This window comes from Taudactylus pleione, unplaced genomic scaffold (assembly GCF_031769625.1).
Source record: "Taudactylus pleione unplaced genomic scaffold, aTauple2 ptg000810l, whole genome shotgun sequence".
NCBI classification, from domain to species: domain Eukaryota; kingdom Metazoa; phylum Chordata; class Amphibia; order Anura; family Myobatrachidae; genus Taudactylus; species Taudactylus pleione.
In genome coordinates, this window is record NW_028285212.1 from 2389340 (window position 1) to 2411460 (window position 22121).

Consider the following 22121-nt stretch of genomic DNA (forward strand, 5'->3'; position numbering starts at 1 on the left):
TTCCACTTCTGCCAAGGTACAGTATAATAAAGGACAAGAATACATTACTGTTTTAATAGTTTCTTAGTGATCGCCAAGCATATAAAACAATAGCCCATGTGTTACTTAAATTATGTTTACTGGTAGTAAATCAGTAGTAATCAGATAAAAAAAATAACACACAAAAAGCAACATTATTATAAATGGATTTGTAAATGAGCGGACTGTACAATCTCTCCAAAGCACTGATCTTGTTCACATCCAGAAATACAATATTTGCTGTAATAAATTAGCATAAGACTGCCCTCAAGATTGTTTGTCCATTGCGGAACAGAAATGGATCTTATAGGAAAACTTCAGTATGGAAAAACTGGTCTTCAGATATCATGTACTATAGTACTGGAGTGAAGCAGCACCAAATCAAGTTAGGTTTTATAAATGAGGGCATTAAAGTCCAAACCAGTCATTAAGTCCACCCCTACGTGGGTCACTGTGAAGACGCTGTTTCTCGGTCTCCAAAAATTTTTCTTGCAGGTCTTCAAAGGAACCCGATTCGGCAGAGGCATCTTTCTCTGGAAAGAGGTCAGGGAACTGGAAAGTTTGTCCTTCGCCCTGTAGAAAGGGAGCTAGATGTCAGCACAGCACAACTTCCTAAGAGGCGCATATCAGCCAGAGATGACTTATATATGAAGAGGAATGGCGTTACATCACAGTGTACGCTGTGGGCTGAGAGAATGCAGTGTGTACTAGAGAACAATACTACCACAAGGCCCTGAATGTGGCGAAGACAAGAGACAGAGCGAAACGCAGCCAGACTGGTGTAAAAGTTTCATTGCATGAGTATGATGCAGACAACAAAGAAACAGCACACACTGAGATGGTTAAAGCAATATCGAGATCACAGGCACATCACAGGAAATATTAAAGCTCTGAATCAGAGACATTTCTAACTCAATCCAGGAATGATGTCTGTTATAAACACATATTGCATTACAATACAACCCTCATTTTCAAAGATCAGAACATCTGAGTCACCAAACATGTGTTGTTGACTGTTGGGAGCAGACAAGCAGCCTTTGGAGAGATGGCATCACAAAAATGATCAACAACCTCATGGGACAGACCCAAGACTTTCAGGATAACGAGGAGGACCCATGGATAATCAACACGTGGACAATGGCTGTGGCCATGGCTTCTCAGGGGCAAAGCTGTGTGCGACCCCACTCAGTGTTGCAACCGCCATCTTGAACACTGTGCAAAAAGACAAAACGAAACTCACCAACTGTACGTAGGCTACCTTGTAATCCGGGCGCTTCACCCTTTGTCTCAGATGGTTTCTTTTCCGGTTGCTGCCTGAAGTAGACAGGGTTTGTATCAGTAAAAGAATGGCTTGACTGAGCCTTCGCCTATTGATGTGTTCTATGACTCACCATACTGGATGCGGGAACGCACAGCAGCCACCGGCACACTGTATATACTCTGCAGATAATTCTGAACATCAAACTTGGTCATCCTGTGCATAGAGAGAGTACAATGATATTTATTATATTTAGCAATCCACAAGTATACATCAGCGAGCACAAAATTATAATAACAGTGCTTGGAATATATAGATAAAATATAATACACCCTGCCCTGTTATATCTTATAATACTTACATAATACACCCTGCCCTGTTATATCTTATAATACTTACATACACAAATGTATCTGGAGGGATTTGCAAATAATTTAAGACTATGGGGCATATTCAGTTAGGAGCGAAAAGTCAGTCGCCGGACTTTTCGCCCACATCGATGCTTTTCAGGGGGATAAAGTATTGCGCTCGTGTCCGCGTATCCCCCCATGTATTCAATTCCAAATCGGCAAAAACGGAAGGCGGCGAACCTGAAACAGGCGAAAAGTGCTGTCATTTTTGGAGAAATCAGCCTGACACCCCTCGAAAGATGCTCTGACATGGGGGTTCACTATGGGTACCCCCGAATAGCCCTGCTGAAGGTATTTGGGTTGTTATAATGGTCTCAATAGCTTTAATTTTGCGTCTTTTAAAAAGTGGTGAAGAATAGCATTTAGGAAGTTATAAGTAGTCCCATCAAATTTGGGGTACCTGAAAATGGGTGGAAGCATATTTTTAAGTGGCTAAAGTGAACTTTTAAAATACGTGAAAAATCCACCTGCACAACAACCTGCAATCAAAAAAACACCTGGGGCATACTTGGGGATTCCCCCCCCGAGTCTATTTCACTAGTTCAGAAGTTTGTCCTCAAACTTTTTATGCACCCAAATACCGTTGTAATTCTTAAACAATTTTGACACAGGTGGTTTTTGGAAGTTTGCACCCCATAATCCCAATTCTGCACTTTTTCTCGCCACCTATTCATAGGTGATACTTTTTCGCAGGGCCCGATGCATTGACTTTTCGCACCGGCACTAGGCAGCTTTGCATTGAATAGCCTTTGACTGTATGTCACAGTATACTGTAGTACTAGACAGCGTTGCACTGAATAGTCCTCGTCTGTATGTTACAGTATGGTACTAGGCAGCTTTGCATTGAATAGCCCTTGACTGTATGTTACATTATGGTACCAGGCAGCGTTGCACTGAATAACCCATGTCTATATGTTACAGTATGGTACCAGGCAGCGTTGCACTGAATAACCCATTTCTGTATATTACAGTATGGTACTAGGCAGCGTTGCACTGAATAGCCCATGTCTGTATGTTACAGTACGATACTAGGCAGCGTTGCACTGAATAGCCCATGTCTGTATGTTACAGTACAGTACTAGACAGCGTTGCACTGCATAGCCCAAGTCCGTAGGTTATCAGATTCACTAATCCCAGCATAAGGACTTGCTGTAATCTCTCATTACCATGCTAGTAGCAAGAAATCTTTCATTAGTAACCATCTCAAGATGTAAATAGCAGGCAAACCCCCAATTTATGATACCTGATCTTAAAATTTTCTTAACTGTGCCTAACGCATCTCAATGGGCTCAATGACCTAATTTTACACCACATTACCCAGTATTTCATACAACAAAAAATTACCCAGATACTAAGCACTGTACTGTCAAAACACATGTATAAAGTGTATATACCATATATCCAAGTGGATATCTTAGCAAAATTAGGGATATACAGCCCTCCCCCTACACCACCCCCTCAAGATAACAATTTTACAGCACAAATAGGTTTAACCAGAGCCGGCCCTAGCCCATTTGGTGCCCTAGGCAAAATTTTTAATGGTGCCCCCTAACAACTTCCCATACCGAGCTGATTAGCCCCTCAGGAAAAAAAACAGGTAGCCCTCCTCAGTAGGTGCTGTCGACGTTTTAAGACCATCTGTCTTTTCATCAGGACAAGTCATGATGATAAAAACCAATGGGTCTTGAAACATCAACAGAACCTATGTGATTTGTGACAAAATATCACTTTGTTACAACTACTGAGGAGTGCTGCCTGTTTTTTTCCTGAGGTGCTATTCAGCTCGGTATAGGAACTTGTTTATTATGCTAGGAGGGCACCCTCAAGATTACCAGTAAATGTATCCAGAGTGTCGGGCTGAATGTATGTATGTATGTATGTATGTATACACACACACACACACACATACATACATACATACATACATACATATGCTAGGGGCAGTGCCCCTAGTAGTAGACCCTCCCCAGCAGTGGCCCTGGTAGCAGTCCCCCCCCTAACAGTGCCCCTAGTAGTAGTCCCCCCTCCAGCAGTGCCCCTAGTAGTAGTAGTCCCCCCCATCCAGCAGTGCCCCTAGTAGTAGTCCATCCCCAGCAGTGCCCCTGGTAGTAGTCCCCCCCTAACAGTGCCCCTAGTAGTAGTCCCCTCTCCAGCAGTGCCCCTAGTAGTAGTAGTCCCCCCCATCCAGCAGTGCCGCTAGTAGTAGTCCATCCCCTAACAGTGCCCCTAGTAGTAGTCCCCTCTCCAGCAGTGCCCCTAGTAGCAGTTCCCTCTCCAGCAGTGCCCCTAGTAGCAGTTCCCTCTCCAGCAGTGCCCCTAGTAGCAGTTCCCTCTCCAGCAGTGCCCCTAGTAGCAGTTCCCCCTCCAGCAGTGCCCCTAGTAGTAGTAGTCCCCATCCAGCAGTGCCCCTAGTAGTAGTAGTCCCCATCCAGCAGTACCCCTAGTAGTAGTCCATCCCCAGCAGTGCCCCTAGTAGTAGTCCATCCCCAGCAGTGCCCCCGGTAGTAGTCCCCTCTCCAGCAGTGCCCCTAGTAGCAGTTCCCTCTCCAGCAGTGCCCCTAGTAGCAGTTCCCCCTCCAGCAGTGCCCCTAGTAGCAGTTCCCCCTCCAGCAGTGCCCCTAGTAGCAGTTCCCCCTCCAGCAGTGCCCCTAGTAGCAGTTCCCCCTCCAGCAGTGCCCCTAGTAGCAGTTCCCCCTCCAGCAGTGCCCCTAGTAGCAGTTCCCCCTCCAGCAGTGCCCCTAGTAGCAGTTCCCCCTCCAGCAGTGCCCCTAGTAGCAGTTCCCCCTCCAGCAGTGCCCCTAGTAGCAGTTCCCCCTCCAGCAGTGCCCCTAGTAGCAGTTCCCCCTCCAGCAGTGCCCCTAGTAGCAGTTCCCCCTCCAGCAGTGCCTAGTAGTAGTCCCCCCTCCAGCAGCGCCCCTAGTTGTAGTCCCTCCCCTTCCAGCAGTGCCCCCAGTCGTCCCCCCTTCCAACAGTGCCCGAAAGACACACACGAAAAAAAAAATTCCACTTACCTTATTCCCCGCCCCTGCGTCCGCTCCTCCATCCAGCATCCTCCCGCGCCGGCCCACTCTGCATGATGGGAGAGATGTCATGACGTCTCTCCCATCAGCCACTGCGGGAGCCGGAAGCCCGGCTCCGGCAGTGGACGCAGCAGCCGATGAGAGTCTGTCTGACACTCATCGGCTGCTAAAACAAACACACTGCTGCCGGCGCCAGCGGCTGTGTGTTTGTTCCTGGCAGTGTAGTGTGGACTGCACTTATGTGCAGTCCACATTACTGCCATGTGCCTGGTCCTATGGAGGCGGAGCCGTGTCAGTCACGGCTCTGCTCCGCAAAGGCCCATGGGAGGAATGGACGCGGCTGGGCATGCGCAACATGCCCTCAAGCGGCCATCTTGTTTCCTCCTGTAGCCAGAACCTCAACAGTTCTAGATGTATAGACAATTTATATTCTAGAACAAATTGCTAACATAATAATCCAACATGATCAATTGCAAATTGCCTTGAGGTGTTTATAGTTACTTTACTTGAACTATTCCTCATATTACAATTTCCCAGATTCCACAATAATATTTATTGCTTTCTTGAACAAAGTAAAATGGGTGAGACCAGAGGTCCCAAAACTCCACAATTACAGGCCAGGTTTTAAGGATATCTATGCTTGAGCCCAGATGGTTAAATCAAATTGAATAAGGTGTTAATTAAGTCACCTGTGCTCAAAGCATGGATATCCTTAAAACCTAGACAGTAGTGGTGGAGTTGGGGAACCTCTGGATTAGAAAGTATTGTAATTACTTACTAAAGAAAACTAGGTTATAAGTAGATGTATAACTTACTCAATAGGTATACGGAATTGCACAGTGTCTGGGGGTTGCTCTTTACCAGGTCTCACCAGGGTCATAAAGAAGTTGGTTCTAAATACACGCAGCTGTGGATTTCCTAACTGGTAAAGTGGATATCTAAAGTAATAAAGAAAGATTAATGCCACATATCTTATCATTTCTACAGGGGAGGGGTAATCTATTATATAAATGGTCTCCACAGTTGTGTACTAGAGATGAGAAGCCCCTCCTCCCTCATTACTCTTAGTGTTGCTAGACCAGGGGGATCAAACTCATGGCATCCAGCTGCTGTGGACTACATATCCCAACATGCTCTGCCACAGTTTTAGCATGCCCCAGTAGCAAAACTGTAGCAGTGCATGCCGGTATGTGTAGTTATACTGCAGCTGGAAGGTCAGAGGTTGACACCACTGTGCTAGACAGACATCTCCCACTATCCTGAGACACCGCTTTCTGCTTCATACACTGTCACCCCTGCAGCACTTTCCTGTGGCGTCATTCACTCCAGTCACACATATCAGATTTATCAATAAAAGTAAAAAAAAGTACAAATAATCTAGCAACTGTGCATCATATCTACTGTTCTTAAGAACATATACATAACTATTGTATCTGGCGATTTAAGCAGTCTATCTTTTTACATATAATAACTGCCCACTTGAGGATTGAGACTGACGATCAAATGAAAACATCCACAAATTAAACCGTTTTGTAACTTAATTTCCATGCGGCTGTTCAGCAGGTAAGACGAGCCTTACGGTTAGTGTTATCCACCCCGCCTGCTATGCTAAGCATGAATGAGGTGTGCCGCATGTGAACTTGTGACCAATTTGACCTACTGTGATTGAACCGAAAGCCCAAAGGGGCTTTACTGTGCATGTCATTGAGTATCATCGCCCCTCCTCCCATCCACTTTGGTAAAGACGTTGATAATTTTTAAACCCTGCTGATGCGCATTCAGCTCTACTGTTCAATGAGTGCTGTGCTGGTCATTCAGCTATTTGGAACTTTTTTTGGAACTGTGTCATCATGGTTATTGACCCTTATAGCAAGAGCTCACTTGAGGCCCCTGCACACTAGATGAAATCTTTAACAATTTGGCCTATTCCGATGCATCGTTACGACAAACCGTTCATATCGTCCAGTGTGTACACTCTATCACGATCCCGATGAGTGTTCCCGTGGGTCGTTGGTCGCACCCTCAGATCTTTTGTACATGCAGGAAGATCTGTCAATCTCATTAACGATTGCCCTCTTATCGTGCAGTGTATATGAACTACCGAACGACAAACGATATGTCATTCAGACTTGCACGATGCGGCTGTCCCATAGACACTCCCCTTCCAAACCTGCTTCAGACACAGATGCATGCATCGATCAGTGAGATCCATGCATGCATCTGTGTAAAAAGCTTGTAAAGTGTAAATTAAAAAGACGTGGGGTCCCCCCTAAAAGCACAACCAGCATCAGACTTTTCAGAGCCAGTCCTGGTTGTGTAAATACGGGGGACAAAAGACTTAGTGGTCCCCTGTAGTTAGCACAACCAGCACTGGGCTCAGTGAGCATGTATGTTTTAATAAAATTATCCTGGGACGGGGTGCGTGTCTTGTGTTTATTTTAATATTTCTTTTGCAGGTGAACTACTGGTACCAGCAGGCCCTTAATGCCTCGCATGCTGGTACTTGTAGTTCTCCAAGTACCAGCATGCGGGGGAGGCTTGCAGGGACCTGTAGTTAATCTGTCTTACACACCACACTTTACACAACCAACCCGGCACCCACCAGCCGGGGGTGCCGGGGAAAGCCCTTTAAAGGGGGATCCTGATCTTCCCAGGGATCCCCGGCCTGAGCTGACTAGTGGTAAAGTGTAATGCTTTAGCCAGGGTACCCGGTGAAACGGTTCCCCTGGCTGTGACATTACACCCCCGCGAGAAAGAGACTGGTGCTGATTATGGAAAATACAGGGGACCCTTACTCATTTTGTCCCTTGTATTTCCAAAACCAGGACCGGCTCACTGAGCCCAGTGCTGGTTGTGCTAAATACAGGGGACCCCTACATCTTTTGTCCACCTGTATTTAGACAACCAGGACTGGCTCTGAAAAGTCAGGGGTTGGTTGTACTTTTAGGGGGGGACCCCACGTCATTTTTACTTTAACAATTTACAAGCTTTTACACAGATGCATGGATGGATCTCACTGATCTGTGCATGCATCTGTGTTTCGTAGTATAGCCCCCTATTTAAATTTAGCAGAAATCTTTAAGATGGTCGTCAGGTGTTTTGGGAAGCAAAACGATATATATCGTTAACGATCTAACGATTTGGAAATAGTTAACGACGAATGATATATCGTAGTGTATGCACTATATCGTTAGTCCAGGAGTTCAGGGGAAGTCGTTGACGACATTGCATTGTTTGCAAGTCGTTTAACATGTACCCCACCTTTATTAGGTTGATTCGCAGTTGCACACAATTCTGTGTTGAGGACTGATCTTGAGATTTGTAGCACTGTGCATGTGTCGGAGCTGAGCTTGAGCAACTTCGGGCATCTCAGTCGCGTCTTCACTTGTGGCTGAATAGGTGTAACTGAGCGGCAATGAAGGGTTTGCTTGTAGGCTAAGTGTTCTTAATTTTTTGTTTTTCTAGGGGATGCATGTGCAAAATGGACACTGATGCCTCACAGTATTTCGCAAAAATAACCCCTAGCCTATCTTTTCATATAATTGTTCTACAGTGTATATAACACTTTGTATTATTGAAGCTCCTGCCATGTTCAGCTGCCAGTCCCCTTTCCCACATCATCTTGTAGACTTGGAATTCATTAGCACTACTCAGGTCATGATGGCATGTGATGAATTTATAATGGTCATGTGGGGAGGTCAGATATGCGTGCAAGCTGCAAGGGGCCTGTGGGGAGGCGAGATCTGTGCGGATGGTCGCGCAAGGGGCCTGTGGGGAGGTCGGTTGGGCGCGCAAGGGGCCTGTGGGGAGGTCGGTTGGGCGCGCAAGGGGCCTGTGGGGAGGTCGGTTGGGCGCGCAAGGGGCCTGTGGGGAGGTCGGTTGGGCGCGCAAGGGGCCTGTGGGGAGGTCGGTTGGGCGCGCAAGGGGCCTGTGGGGAGGTCGGATGGGCGCGCAAGGGGCCTGTGGGGAGGTCGGATGGGCGCGCAAAGGGCACTTGTAGATGAGAGGTCAGATATTCATGCGAGGAGCATGTGGTAAGGTAACAGTCACACATCCTCACCTAGACCACCACTGCATTCCCTCCTCAAAGTTTCATTAGGTGCGACCTTGTAGTGTCTTTCTAGCTCCCTGGTTAAATGGCATAATTTATGCACAATGTAGGGGTGATGTACAGCCAATTTGGGATGCAGTTGCTGGTGTTCAAATGCGGTGACTACAGCTCATTGCTCGTACAGTGCGTCTAATTGAATTGACCCCATAGTGTACTGCTCAATTGTGTTGTCACCCATAAATTGCAGAATAACACTTTCCTGCAACTGACTGTGTATGTTACACTTGGTTTTATATTTGCATTTTGGATTTAAGACTTTTATCTTATTTCAGAAATGTGCATTTGTGTATAAGCACCCCACAGTCTCTGACAGTAGCCCCGATATGACCTGGTGGTCAATAAGCGGTCCTCCAACTGTTCAAGAACTACACATCCCAGCATGCCTTGCTACAGTTTTGCTATTTGGCCATACTAAAACTGTTGTAAGGCATGCTAGGAATTGTAGTTCAGCAGCAGCTGGAGAGACGCTTGTTGCCCACCCCACTCACAACAAGTGGCTGTCGTGACATATCCTGTCGTTCCGTTCCAAGAGAGCTAGAGAATGGCAGGCATGCTCCGGGATAGCCTTCTGTTCTGAGCTCGCCCTGGCTGACTGGTGGAGAATAATGAAGCATGTAATGCAGCCACACAGCAGGGAAGAAGGGTGTGATAGCAGAGTGCCAGTCAGAGGACACAGCCCTGTCCTGTACTCACATCACCTTGCTCGCCATCTTCTCCCCGGCACCGTGTCCTCCTTACCGCCCGCACAGGGAATATACCATTACTACTAGCCGCTGTTCCGGTGCTGACACAACAGCGACACCTGCAGGCTAGGAGGCCCACGTAGCTCTGATCCCGGGCCGGGTAACCTCGCCCACCCGCGGCCGCACTACTTCCTGCACAGAGCCCGGCCCGGGGCTCAGCCTCGGCGTAGGGGTTCCGGCTCTCGGTAAGCGACATCCATGGATGATATTCCAGCAGTCATGGAGACTAAGGAGGTATATATCCCATTACCTCTCCCAGGTGGTGTCTCAGTGATAGACTGTATATTTACATACACATTCTGCTTTATATATAGTCTCTGTGCGTGCACTGCTCATTATCTCTCCAAGTACACACATAGGGACATTTATCATTATTCTGGTGTATAGACAGTAGTGCATGCTGTGCTGGTGTATATCTGTATGTGCACTGTATCGGGCCCTGCAGATCTAGTCTGTGCCTATAGTAAGTATCTATATATGTAAAGGCCCCCATACACGGTGCGATATAGCAGCCGATCAGAAGGATTGGAACGATATCGCTGCTATATCGTTCCGTGTGTGGGTATAATATCGACCAGTGTGGGATCCTACGTCGCTCCTCCAGATCTTTCTGCATGTTCAGTTGATCTGGGGGAGCGATGTATGATCCCATGCAGCGCTCCGTGTGTGGGGTCTGCTCGATATGTCAGCCGTCGGATTGTAAGATGCATATCGCACCGTGTACGAGACCTTAAGTTGGGTACACACAGGACCTCATTCAGAGCCGCTCGCAAAATGCGAGCGCTTGCTCTGAAGGAGGGTGGCCGCTTCCTCTTTAAAATCCGGCCTCCTGGTCGCTCGCTAAGCTGTGGGTGACCACCCACAGCTTTAGCGAGTGACCAGGTGATGGTCGCGGTGGTCGAGATCATCGGGGCTTGCGACGAGACCCTTGGGGTCGGGTCTTGTCTCCCGCAAGCCCCAGGTAGCTTCCTGCTCTAACATAGCTGGAAGCTACCTACTGACATCACTGCTGATGTCAGTAGGGCCACCTACAAACGGCAGGTTCCGTTTGTCCGGCCACCTCCCCTCCCCGCCTACAAAACGGGGCGAGCTGTCGATCAACATCGACAGCCGCACTTTTTGTAGCGAGCCCTGGAACAAGTGAATTTGTCACTCGCTCCGGAGCTAGCGCACGCGCACCGCGGCCACTGCGCGTGCGCAGGGCCTCACCATCGACCTGCTTGCGAGCGGCTCTGAATGAGGTCCACAGTACGATGTAGGTAACGATCCAATCTCGTTAGCGTGTATACACATGGAACGCTTTTACAAACAATCACATTATATAGATGGGTCGTTAACGACTGCAAATCGTTTACGATATATATCATTCGGCAGCAAACAACCTCACGATGCACCTTCTGTCTCTCTGTCGGCTGATACAAAATGGTGGAGGGGAGTGGCCAGGAAAAGTGATGACAAATCGTTCGTTGTCCATGATATCGTTCATCGTGCTTACACACGGAACGACGTGTGCCAAATCGTGAAAGACCGGTCGAGATCTTTCTGCATGTTCAAGAGATCAGCTACGACGATCAACGACCAGCGGGAGCACGCATAATTTTTGTGCCTACACACGGCACTTTTTAAACGATATGTCGTTCCAATTGGTTGAAAACGTCACTATCGTTTACAAAATCGTATTGTGTGTGTGGGGGGGACTTTAGATCAGTTACATTTACTAACTACTTGTCTGAGGTGCAAGTAACTTTTCAAAATGCGAGGCTGCATATTAAGGATAAGGATATAAATATATAAAAATTCCTGCAAACTGCATCTTCTCGTTGTCTTCAAATAGCTGTTCGAAATGAATAATTTTATTATGTTTATGAATAATGATTTAAGAATTACTTGTCCTATTTTTTATCCCAATTGTGCTATATATTTTAAGTATTAACTTTTTTTTTTTGTTACAGTAATCACTTTATTAATATATTGCAGACTTAAATCTTTATAGCATTATTGCCGCTGCATGAAAATCTCAGTATAAAAATAAGTTAGACTTTAAATAAACAGTGGGTCTAATTCCGATGTGGATTTATGTCTTGATAATAGAGCCAACGCTCTGAGACGTTGACCATATATCCTGGCTGTGCCTGTTACTTATTAGAAATGCTGTGGAGACCCTGAGTGCCATCCTTTCACTATATACCTGGGCATGCTGTGGTGGTCTAATATATATATATAATATATAAATAATATATAAATAATATGGCACTCCAAGTCTAATAACTAGCATAGCAAATGGTGCTTTGTTTCAACGTTTCGGGTTCCAGCACCCCTTCATCATTACACATCTGTAGAAGGGGTGCTGGACCCCAAAACGTTTAAACAAAACACCATTTGCTATACTAGTTATTAGACTGGAGTGCCACCTCCTTCTGTTTACGCTATATATATATATATATATATATATATATATATAATTAGGCAGCACGCCCATTAACATGCCAGTGGCTCCCTGGTACCCTTCTCGAAGTTATCAAACAGAAAGTCCACTTGCGGCGGCACTCAGGTCTATAATATCCCCCGATGACGATGCATCAAATGTTGGAAATTGACCCTGCCTCTGTGCCATTTATTATAGAGCTGAGTGCTGCCGCAAGTGGACTCTATATCTATCTAATTGTTATACACACTCACAGCACTGACATCTCTGGGGTGCTACTACACAATATATGAACATGGAGAGAGCACTCCTGGTCATAGTATTTATCAAACAAACCCCAACGTTTGAGTCCAAAAGGACCTTGACAATGGTCCTATGGGGACCAAAACATCGCTGCTTGTTTATTACTGATATGCTTCAATAAAGGATTTTTATTCTACAAACTGGTGAGTGCACCCCAATCTTCTTTTGATATATAATGTTTTGAAAGTAGATGATGTTTTTTTTTATATCTTTTTGTGGTTTTGTGCTTTTTTTTTTTATTTTTTTAAAGCTTTTGGAATTTGAAGTGAACGTATTTCTATCATAGAAGTACTGTACATAGAAATACTTCAAATAGTTATTTATACAGCACACATATTCTGCAGAGCTTTACAGAGAATATTTGGGCATTCACATCAGTCCCTGCTCCAGCAGAGCTTACGATCTGTGTTTCCCACCACATGCACACAAACCTAAACACATTAGGGCCAACTGCACTTTTCGCACTGCGGCCAGGATTTTAGCCGGGTTTAGCAACTTTGTGCAGGACAGCCCAGAATCTTCGGGAGTGAGGGACATGCCCCCAGAGTGATGAAACGGGGGCGTGACGCGAGGCATTACTGCTTACCAATGGTCACAACACAGAGTGGTAAGGGTCAAGGTAAAACATGTTCTGGGATTAAAACTAGGGCCACCCATTTTCAAATGTCTAGTTTCACCTATGTCTGTAGACGCTGCATAGGGGCATCGGTCGCGAAGGTTGCTGCCCTTGGGACAGTCTGCGTAAGCTGAAGCTTACTCAGCCTGGCTGCCAGAACCCATCTGACAGGTCCAGGAAGTCTGCTTCCGAAGATGCAGACCCTGGGTTTAGCATGCCTACAAAACGGGGGCAACACCCCTGCGTTTTGTACAACGGTCATGGTTGCCAGACCCAAACGCGGCTGATGAGCAAAAGCAAGCGTTCACGCAGGACCTGTCCTGCGTAGACCCATAACATCGGAATTGTACGCTAGCCAGATGAGGCGAGCAGTAAAAAGCTCAGAGGGCCAATCAAAATGATTCCGTGGGCCTTATACGGCCACCCGGGCCTGAGGTTACCCATCCCTGCCCTACATGCAGATCCGACGGGATGTAGTTAGCGCGAGGGCCATGCTGCTGAATGCAGCATGGCCTTCGCTGCCCGCATTGGAAAGTGCATGCCGATGCCCGGTCCCGTAACTGCAGATGTCGGGCTGGGTACACATTGTCTAGTGTGTACCCAGCCTTAGTCTTGGTGGTAGCAGTGTATTTTGTTTTTTACTATTTTTAGATGGACCAGATGGTTTTATTATTATTAACCCTTTCACAGCCACATGCCACACATGCCCAGGTGGGTATGGTCATGACAACTTGGTAGAAGTCAATGAATTGTAGTACTTACAGAAACGTGTTTCTCGGAAGGTGTAATACTATATTCTGAATGTCTTTTTCTGCTATTTGTGGAAATACATTTCCAGGTTATGCTGCTTACAACATGCATGTGCATGACCTACATTCTTCACTCTGTTATATAGAATTTATGGATAGTAGTTATGTCACTTCCGGATTGTTAGACAAACATAAATTTAATAAAAATTCTATTTAGCCATCATTCCTTTTCTCCCATTATTGGCGAGCTGACTTTTGAGAGTAGCGGAACTGCAAAAAAAATAAAAATAAATGGAGCCAGTTCTATCTATTGTGTCTATGAAGTTATATATATTGAGTTTGTTCAGTTGTCAAATTTTCCAGTTCTTACGAACTGCTCTTAATTCTGTTTTATTTTACAGGTTTCTCCTGCTCACTGTACACCAAAAATGAGCACCCCCAAGCATCGGAAGGTGGACAGTGAGAATCGTATGTTTAAGGAACGTTGGGAGATGGATTATTTGTTTGTGAAAACCAAAAATAAACCTCAGTGCTTGGTGTGTTTCCAGATATTGTCTGTCTGCAAGGAATACAATGTAAAGCGGCACTACATGTCTCAGCATGAATTCCAGTTCTCCAAATATACCGGAGATTTAAGGATAGCAGTAATAAAGGACTTAAAAAGCAAACTGAATAGCCAAGCCCCTGTACCGGAACCAGCTCTAAACACAGAAAAGGCGGCTATCAAGGCATCATTCCTTATCTGCGAGGAAATCGTGAAAAGGAAAAAAGCCTTCAGCGACGGAGCATTCATTAAGGAGTGCGCTGTCAAAATGGCCCGTGCCTTTGGCAATGAAGAAATGGCAAAGAGCTTTGAGTCTGTATCGCTCTCCCATCAAACCGTCGCCCGACGCATTTCGGTCATGGATCATTATGTTATACAGAAAGTTCACGAAGCAGTTAAGAACTGCACCTATTTCTCGATTGCTGTAGACGAGAACACAGACATAACTGGTACCAACCAGCTCATTATCTGTATCCGTACAGTGGACGAGGATTTTAATATATCAGAGGAGTTATTACATTTGACACCGCTGCAAGGAGCTGGAAAAGATGAAGACATTTATAATGAAGTGAAAACGGCCCTGGGTGAATACGGTGGATTTGATAGGTGTATAAGCATTATTACTGATAGTGCCAACTCTACAGTCCTGAAAAACACCGGCCTTGCAGGCTTGCTAAAGAGGGATGGCATCGGCTGTTTGATATTTCACTGCATCGTGCACGAGGAAGGTTTGGTGGGTACCTTATTAAAAATGTCCGACGTCATGGAGGTTGTAATAAAAATTACCAATCTGATCAAAGACAAGAAATGCGGTGTAACCCGTAGGAGATTTAAGGCTTTGTTGGGAGAGCTTGAAGCGGCCAGTTGTGAGTTACCTCAGAACAGAAGTGTCCGATGGTTAAGCAAGGGGAATTATCTCTATACCTTCTTCAGACTTCGGAGGGAGATTTACTTGTTTCTAGCGGAAATAAAATCTGACCCTGCCTTGGAGAAACGTCTTTCTGACACAGACTTTCTCTGCTCTCTCGCCTTCCTCACAGACATCACACAGAGCTTAAATTTACTGAACAAAAACTTGCAAGAGAAGGAACAAAACGTCAGCCAGCTCTACAAGCATATTTCTGCATTCAGAAACAAACTGATGCTGCTGAAATTAAATTTATTAAGGAACGAGCTGGTCAATTTTGAGTGCTGCAGTGAACTTTTTCATGAAATCAAAGAAAGTGGAACCATCTTAGACTTTAACAGATTTATCCCAAAGATTGAAACTCTTATTGAGAACTTCAATAGACGGTTTCAGGAATTTAATGATCTGAACCCAAGTCTCAGATTGTTCAATAACCCGCTGACTATTGATATCATTTCTGCAGATACACATTACCAAATGGAGCTCTGCGAACTGCAGGCAGACTTATTTCTTACATCCAGAGCAGAGACGGGCATCCCATTCTTTAAACTTCTTCCTAGAGATAGATACCCTAATTTAAAGGATCTAGGAATGAAAATTGCCTCCATGTTTGGCAGCACCTATATTTGCGAAAAGGCGTTTTCTGACTTAAATCATATAAAGTCAAAATACAGGAATAATATTTCGAACCGCACACTGCTCCAGGCACTGCGTTTGTCTACAACAAGTCTTAAGGTGGACATAGACGAGTTGTTGTCACAACCATCCCATTAAAACGTGTCTGTTAAAAATACCGCTCTGTATACTAACATACAATAAATCCTGCCAGGCGTCTGTCCATTTCAACTTTTATTGTTCCATTCTATGAACTTTCCTAAATGTGATAAATTATGGGCTAGATTAGACTGAAAAGCAAATCCGAAAGCTTTGTTTTCTATTATTATTTATTTAATGTTAGTTTCTGTTTATCTTTTTGTAAAAATGTTAGTAGTTGGATTTTTTATTTTTTTTTAACGTATATTTTTTAAGGTAAGTGAAATCACTTTTGTGTTGGGTGAAACTTTACAGCATCCAGGTCCAAAGGGGAAGTATCATTTATTCATTCAAAATAATTATATTATGTAGGGTTCTTTTTTTTTTTTTTAAATTAAATTACAATACTAGGAAATGTACTATAGAGTGCAGTACTTTATAACAGATAGTAATGGTGCTATGGGGTTTATAAATTGCTCGTTCTTAGCAATAGTGCCTGGATGTAGGTACCAATAAATGACATGTGAAATTATCCATAGCGGAGGCAGGTATTTTGTGGTCTGATCCTTAGTTCAAAAAATGTAGCTATCAATTAGTTAGGAACTAGTGACATTGCTGCGTACCTATCGCACATTAAACACTTTGGCATTGGTTCTGTCTGAATTTTTAGGCCACAGCACAGTGGCTACAGGGCCGGATTAAGGCTTGTGGGGGCCCCCACCAAGCCACACGGAGCCTACCCCCCCTCCCCCACCACACGTTAAACACGCGCGTATACACATATAATATATATGTAGCAAACATATTTTATTTTACATACACACTAACACATATACAGTATACAGTACACACACTAGCAGCTATATACAAATTAACACATACATACAAACATACACAGTATATACACACTAACATACTGTATAACACACATGTATACATACACATATGTAAATGATAAAACAGTACATATACACTTACATTCTATGCAGCTGCTGATCAGTTCATTAGGCCACGCCCCCTCGTGCCGTGATTCGCGGGTCATATGGGGTGGGGCTTGTCATGTTGGCTCCACCCCAATTTCGGCGACTGTAGGTGGAATTGGTCCGTCAGGGGGGTTTCTAGGTACTTATAACCCTCCCTGTGTGCTCTAGTTGTGGGGCCCTTCTGTGTGTGGGGGCCCCGAGATGACCGCCCCTGTCGCCCTCCCCTTAATCCGGCCCTGAGTGGCTAGACTCATTGGTGTATCTGTAATGGATCACCCATATAATTATACTTACCTCACCGGAGTCCTGTGTAGGCCAGTGCTGCAAACAGAAATCACCAGGAAAATGATGCGGCAGACATTTTCCTGGAGATCTGTGCATGCGTTGTAGAGATGTCTTCGGGAACATAGCGCAGGCACCATGTTCCCGGAGACTTGTGCATGTGCAGTAGACTGGCAGAAAGCTAGAGCCTACTGCGCTGCTGGAGATGAGGGGGCCCGCACAGAAGTTGCACATGGGACCCCTACTCTCTTAACTGCCCCTTGCTAGAATTGCCCAAAGGCCATGGATTCAGTCCTGACCAGGGCCCTCTTTCTTTCTGCCTTTTGCTTGGGTGTCCCCTGGTGTTCTTCCACTGAAGACTCTCTGTATAAATAAATTAAAACAATAATTTAAAGTATTGGTTTAGCCAACAAAATGGCTTCCTCTGCTGTGTGTATGGGACTGCAGCTCTCTAATGCTGTATGTGACTCACTAAATAAGAGTTGTCATCATTGCATTGGGAAAAATAAAAAAACTATGCATCTTACTTTGGAAGTAAATGCAGGTTTAATTTTGGGCTCCATATTAAAATCATGTTTTCATGGATTGTCTTTGATAAACAGTGACTGATCATTTTATTCAATCTGAGTAGATTTTCTATTCAAATGTAAATGCCGCAACAGATACTGTATAAGTAGTATGCACTCAACAGCTAGGCAACCAATAAAATCCTTTCCCCTTCAATCATATTTTGTGTAATATCTCCGGGATGACAGCAGAGGGCGACCTTTCTGTTTTGTTGAGTTAATCACTTCTGCACAATGCAACTGACATTTTTTATTTGTATCATTTGTGAAAAAGACAAAATGTTTAAGGGATAAACTGTACTTGAGTGTTTATCTTGTTTTATTCTGTATGAATACACCACAGGCCTGGTGAGAAATGTGGCCTGTTTCTTCTCTTTTATCTTTAACAATAAAATATTTACTACATAATTGTCTTCTCTGTCTCCTGTCGCTTTCCATAATGGTGCAGAATAATACAGTATATATTAACACAGCAATGCTGACCTGAATTTTGGTTGTAGGCTCACTGAACAGTACATGTGTAGAAGAAGTCCTCTTCCCTCCCCCCCACCAAACAGCACAAATGTGACATTGATATATTGGTAACTGCACATATGTTAATAATAGGTCAATGTCATACTGGATCTATTAGTGCTGGTTAGAGAAGTACACCTATAAAGCAAATATTTTGGATAAAAATTTACCCAGAACCACAACTGTGATTTAGCTTTTAAGACCGATGTCTGGTCTCCGTGTTGCATTGCAAACTTTGCACTTGAATGCTATTGTTATAAAATAAAGGTTGATTATAGATGGGAAGATCTTCGGATCTCTTTTACTGATGAAGACTTGGTGTCGCTGTTTATGAATGTTTTTAAAATATATTAACCATTCTGACATGATGTTCAAACTTTTACATGGATTAAACCACACTCCAGATAGGCTACACAAAATGTGGCCCGAGGCATCTAAATTCTGCTGGAGAGACTGCGAGTTGGTTGGTTCTCTGATGTATTCTTTCTGGTCATGCCAAGTAATTCAGCCCTTGTGGATCAGAGTCTTTGATTTAATCCCTCAGGTTATACAGTATCTCTCCCTCGTCTTCCTATAATAGCTCTCCTGCATCATTTCCCTTCCTCAGCCAATCCCATACTAAATATGTAATTGGTCCTATTCTCAAAGCTACAAGAGCAGCTTTACTGGAAGAGAACAGACCCCTCTCTCATATCTAAAATGATTTCCAACATTCAGCATAGCTTTGAAATGGAAACTCATGGCTTTAAAGCAGGGACGGGGAACCATATAAAGCCCCCGGGATCATTTGGTCTGGCCTTCAGAGCTTTTTTCTGCTAGCCTCATCTGGCTAGCAGGGTGCCTAGAATGGCACCCTGTAGCCAAAATCTATGCAGCAATGCCGCTTGGAGCGTCCATAGGAAGCTTCAGACGGTCACACCGCTGTCCTTACAGCTCCTCGGAGCATCCTCAGTATGCTCCAGGCATTGCTGTAATCCATGATGCCACACAGAGGGGCATGGTCTGCATCCGGCCTGCGAATAATGTTATATGTATCAAACTGGCCCTCGGCAGAAAAAGGTTCCCCACCCCTGCTTTAAAGATTATCTGTCCATTTCTTCTACATTGATTAAATGGGTTCACTGGTATGACCCTTATTCTAACGACCTTGCTTCAACAAGTACCTCTTCTAATTTATAGACTAAATAATTTATTGTACAGGTATAATGAATAAGCTTTATTCTCCCTGTAATGTGTGTATTTCTTTGCTTCTGTATCATATATGCTTCTATTTGTTCCTGTTCCCCTCCCTCACTTTTGCTTTCCTTCCCCTCTTCCTAGTTTTATTACATTTATAAGATTACTTGTGATTTACATTTCTGGTCAACATTTAATGTTGTTCTCTTCAATAATAATAATTTATTAATAAAAAAAAAAACATCTGAAACTGCTGTGATCACCTGCGTCACACACATCTGCAACATGTAAGTGGATACAAAATTATTTCCTATAAATACACAGTCCTAGGGGGTATATTTACTAAAGGTAGACTTTGATTTAAAATTGCTGAAAATAGATCAACATCGATGTTATGTTTCTGGGACTAAATCGCACACTTACTAATAGTGCTTAAGAGAAATCAAATCAAAAATTGTCTGTTAATGTTTGATTTAGCCCCAAAACAACAACCTCGATCAAAATTTACCTTTAGTAAATATATCTCCAGTGTCTCATCCTGGCTTTCCTTACTCCTTTTATTATTATTATCCTTTATTTATATGGCGCCAAAAAGGTTCTGCAGCGCCTTACACAGTACATAAATGAGCACACAAGAGAAACCGTTAATAGTAATATAAAACAATGCAGGACAAGGACATGGTTTAGACACATAGCTGCATAACACAAGCAGAAGGGCCTCAGCAACCAAATGTTGGGTGTCAATTGGGGAGTTAGGAGTAAATGATACTATAAGTAGGGATACGAGAAGCACGTGAGGGACGAGGGCCCTGCTCGTGAGAGCTTACATTCTAAAGGAGAGGGGCAGACAGACGGGCAACACAGCTGGGGTAGATGTGAGGAAGGAGCATGGAGCAGTGGGTTAGGACGCAGGTTCTCAAACTCGGTCCTCGGGACCCCAAACAGTGCATGTTTTGCAGGTCTCCTGACAGAATAACAAGTGAAACTAGCTGCACCTGTGGATCTTTTAAAATGTGTCAGTGAGTAATGAATACACTTGTTCACCTGCTGGGAGACCTGGAAAACGTGACCTATGTGGGGTCCTGAGGACAGAGTTTGAGAACCACTGGGTTAGGATATGTGCTACAGAATGTGTCTGTTTAAGATGACCTGATGTTATGTCAAAATTAAGTATTTCAGTCATCTATCTCCTGACAGATTTATGTGCTATTTACTTGGGAGATGTACAAAATAAAGTTGTAGCACTTTAATTGTTGTGTGTTGCATTTTAGCATCTAAATACATCCTTCTAAAAATGCAGCTCCTGCCATCCTCATACAGTAGTGAATACTTTAGTCCCAGCTGCTGGGTGCTATGCCATGCTCCTGTGAGTGGGTGCATCTGAAATGTATTTTCCTTCAACGTCCATTTCCAACAACCTGTAACTATTCACTGCAATTTGCAGTCCCCGCAGCACCCCTGCACTTTTTCATCCTATTTGAAATGCTCAGTAAGCTGTTTTTTTATTTGTGATGGTGATGGTTTTTTTCGTCTTTAATTTAGTTAATTATCTTAACACAAACAGTTTTGGTTTAATCTTCACAGCCACTCCCGATCTGTCACACATCACTTATCTTGATCTTGTAACTATTGGAGGTTATAGAGGGAGTTATCTGTACATCGAACTATAAAAAAAAAAAACGGTCAATGCTCTAAGCTTCATTTCATATTCTAGCAACCATCATAATAGATGGCTGACTAATGTACTGAAGAGCCAGTTGTTTCGGCTCCATAGAAATTGCCCCTCGGAAGCAACTTTTATGAAACAAGCGTCTGAACAAATAGAAGCATTCAAAGAGCGAGAGGTTCCCCAGGATATCCTAGATCAGGCATTAGAGGATACTATTTCAACTAATAGATGTAAATTACTAATACCTCTTTTCCACCAAAAACCCGGGTCAGACCTTGGTTTACAGACATGGTTCTAACCCAGGTCAGACCCCCTTTATACAGCACCATCGATCTGGGTTAGTCTCAGGTCAGCCCCGTTCACACTGAACCTGGGTCTGCCCTGCTAAACTTGTGAGGCCATAAAAAATGGTAGGTGACTGCTTCACAACCACTAATCGGCTAATTTTAGGCATGACCCAGGTCTGATAACCCGGGTTGTGCCGTTTACACTGCATTATTACCCAGGTCCATCCTGGGTCCGACCCTGGTAGCTACCTGGGTTGGATTGCATGGTCACTTGACCCAGATTATTTTTCAGGGACTCTTTTACACTGAGCTGTGACCCGGGTAGACCCAGCAATAACTCAGGTTTTTGCTCTGGTGTAAAAGGGGTATTACTGGGAGTAGGGTGAAGGCCAATACTGACCCTGGATTATCATTTAACTCTAAATACAATGTTGTTGCACTGAAAATTGCTGCTATTATTAGAATGAATGACAATATCTAACTTACATATCCCATACTTAATCAAAATTTAGAGAAAAAAACGTGAATTGTTTTTAGAAAGGCTAGAAATGTTAGTTTTTTTTAAGAGTTCTACTCTGTTCAGAAAGAACATGAAAAAAAGACATTGGCCCTCATTCAGAGGCGGTCACAAGAAGCGAGCGCTCGCTCCGAATGAGGGCGGCCGCTTGACTGTTCAAGTGCGGCCTCCTGGTCGCTAGCTAAGCTGTGGGTTACCACCCACAGCTTTAGCGACCAACCAGGTTGATGGTCGTGATGGTCAAAACCATCGCGACCATCGGGGCTTGCGA

The 22121-nt window shown here is 44.2% G+C and overlaps 2 protein-coding genes across 4 annotated transcripts; one reads left to right on the top strand and one right to left on the bottom strand.

Annotated features, from left to right (window-relative positions):
* Positions 1-71: 71 nt before the first annotated feature.
* Positions 72-9766, bottom strand: MRPL23 (mitochondrial ribosomal protein L23). 2 transcript variants are annotated; one of them, XM_088458139.1, is made up of 5 exons: positions 9516-9765; positions 5522-5644; positions 1410-1492; positions 1259-1332; positions 72-591 (listed from the first exon to the last, which is right to left on the bottom strand). In XM_088458139.1, exons 2-5 carry the CDS (start codon positions 5584-5586, stop codon positions 427-429), a joined length of 387 nt encoding a protein of 128 aa, XP_088314265.1. In that variant the 5' UTR covers positions 5587-5644; positions 9516-9765; the 3' UTR covers positions 72-426. The 2 variants fall into 2 exon arrangements, with proteins under 2 accessions (XP_088314265.1, XP_088314264.1); XM_088458138.1 differs by having other exon boundaries at positions 74-591; positions 9511-9766.
* Positions 9456-18096, top strand: LOC148474830 (general transcription factor II-I repeat domain-containing protein 2B-like). Of its 2 annotated transcripts, none has more exons than XM_088458136.1 (2): positions 9456-9794; positions 14055-18096. In XM_088458136.1, the coding sequence occupies exons 1-2, from the start codon at positions 9759-9761 to the stop codon at positions 15876-15878; spliced, it is 1860 nt and encodes a 619-aa protein (XP_088314262.1). In that variant the 5' UTR covers positions 9456-9758; the 3' UTR covers positions 15879-18096. The 2 variants fall into 2 exon arrangements, with proteins under 2 accessions (XP_088314262.1, XP_088314263.1); XM_088458137.1 differs by having other exon boundaries at positions 9456-9745.
* Positions 18097-22121: the final 4025 nt, after the last annotated feature.

What these genes read in the sequence shown, in the direction of transcription:
- LOC148474830 (XM_088458136.1), top strand. Translation starts at nt 9,759, where the DNA reads ATGGATGATATTCCAGCAGTCATGGAGACTAAGGAG. An exon ending in CAGTCATGGAGACTAAGGAG is followed by an intron (nt 9,795 to 14,054) that starts GTATATATCCCA and finishes TTTATTTTACAG; the next exon opens with GTTTCTCCTGCTCACTGTAC.
- MRPL23 (XM_088458138.1), bottom strand. An exon ending in CAATTCCGTATACCTATTGA is followed by an intron (nt 1,493 to 5,521) that starts GTAAGTTATACA and finishes CTCTATGCACAG; the next exon opens with GATGACCAAGTTTGATGTTC. An exon ending in AGGTAGCCTACGTACAGTTG is followed by an intron (nt 592 to 1,258) that starts GTGAGTTTCGTT and finishes CCCTTTCTACAG; the next exon opens with GGCGAAGGACAAACTTTCCA.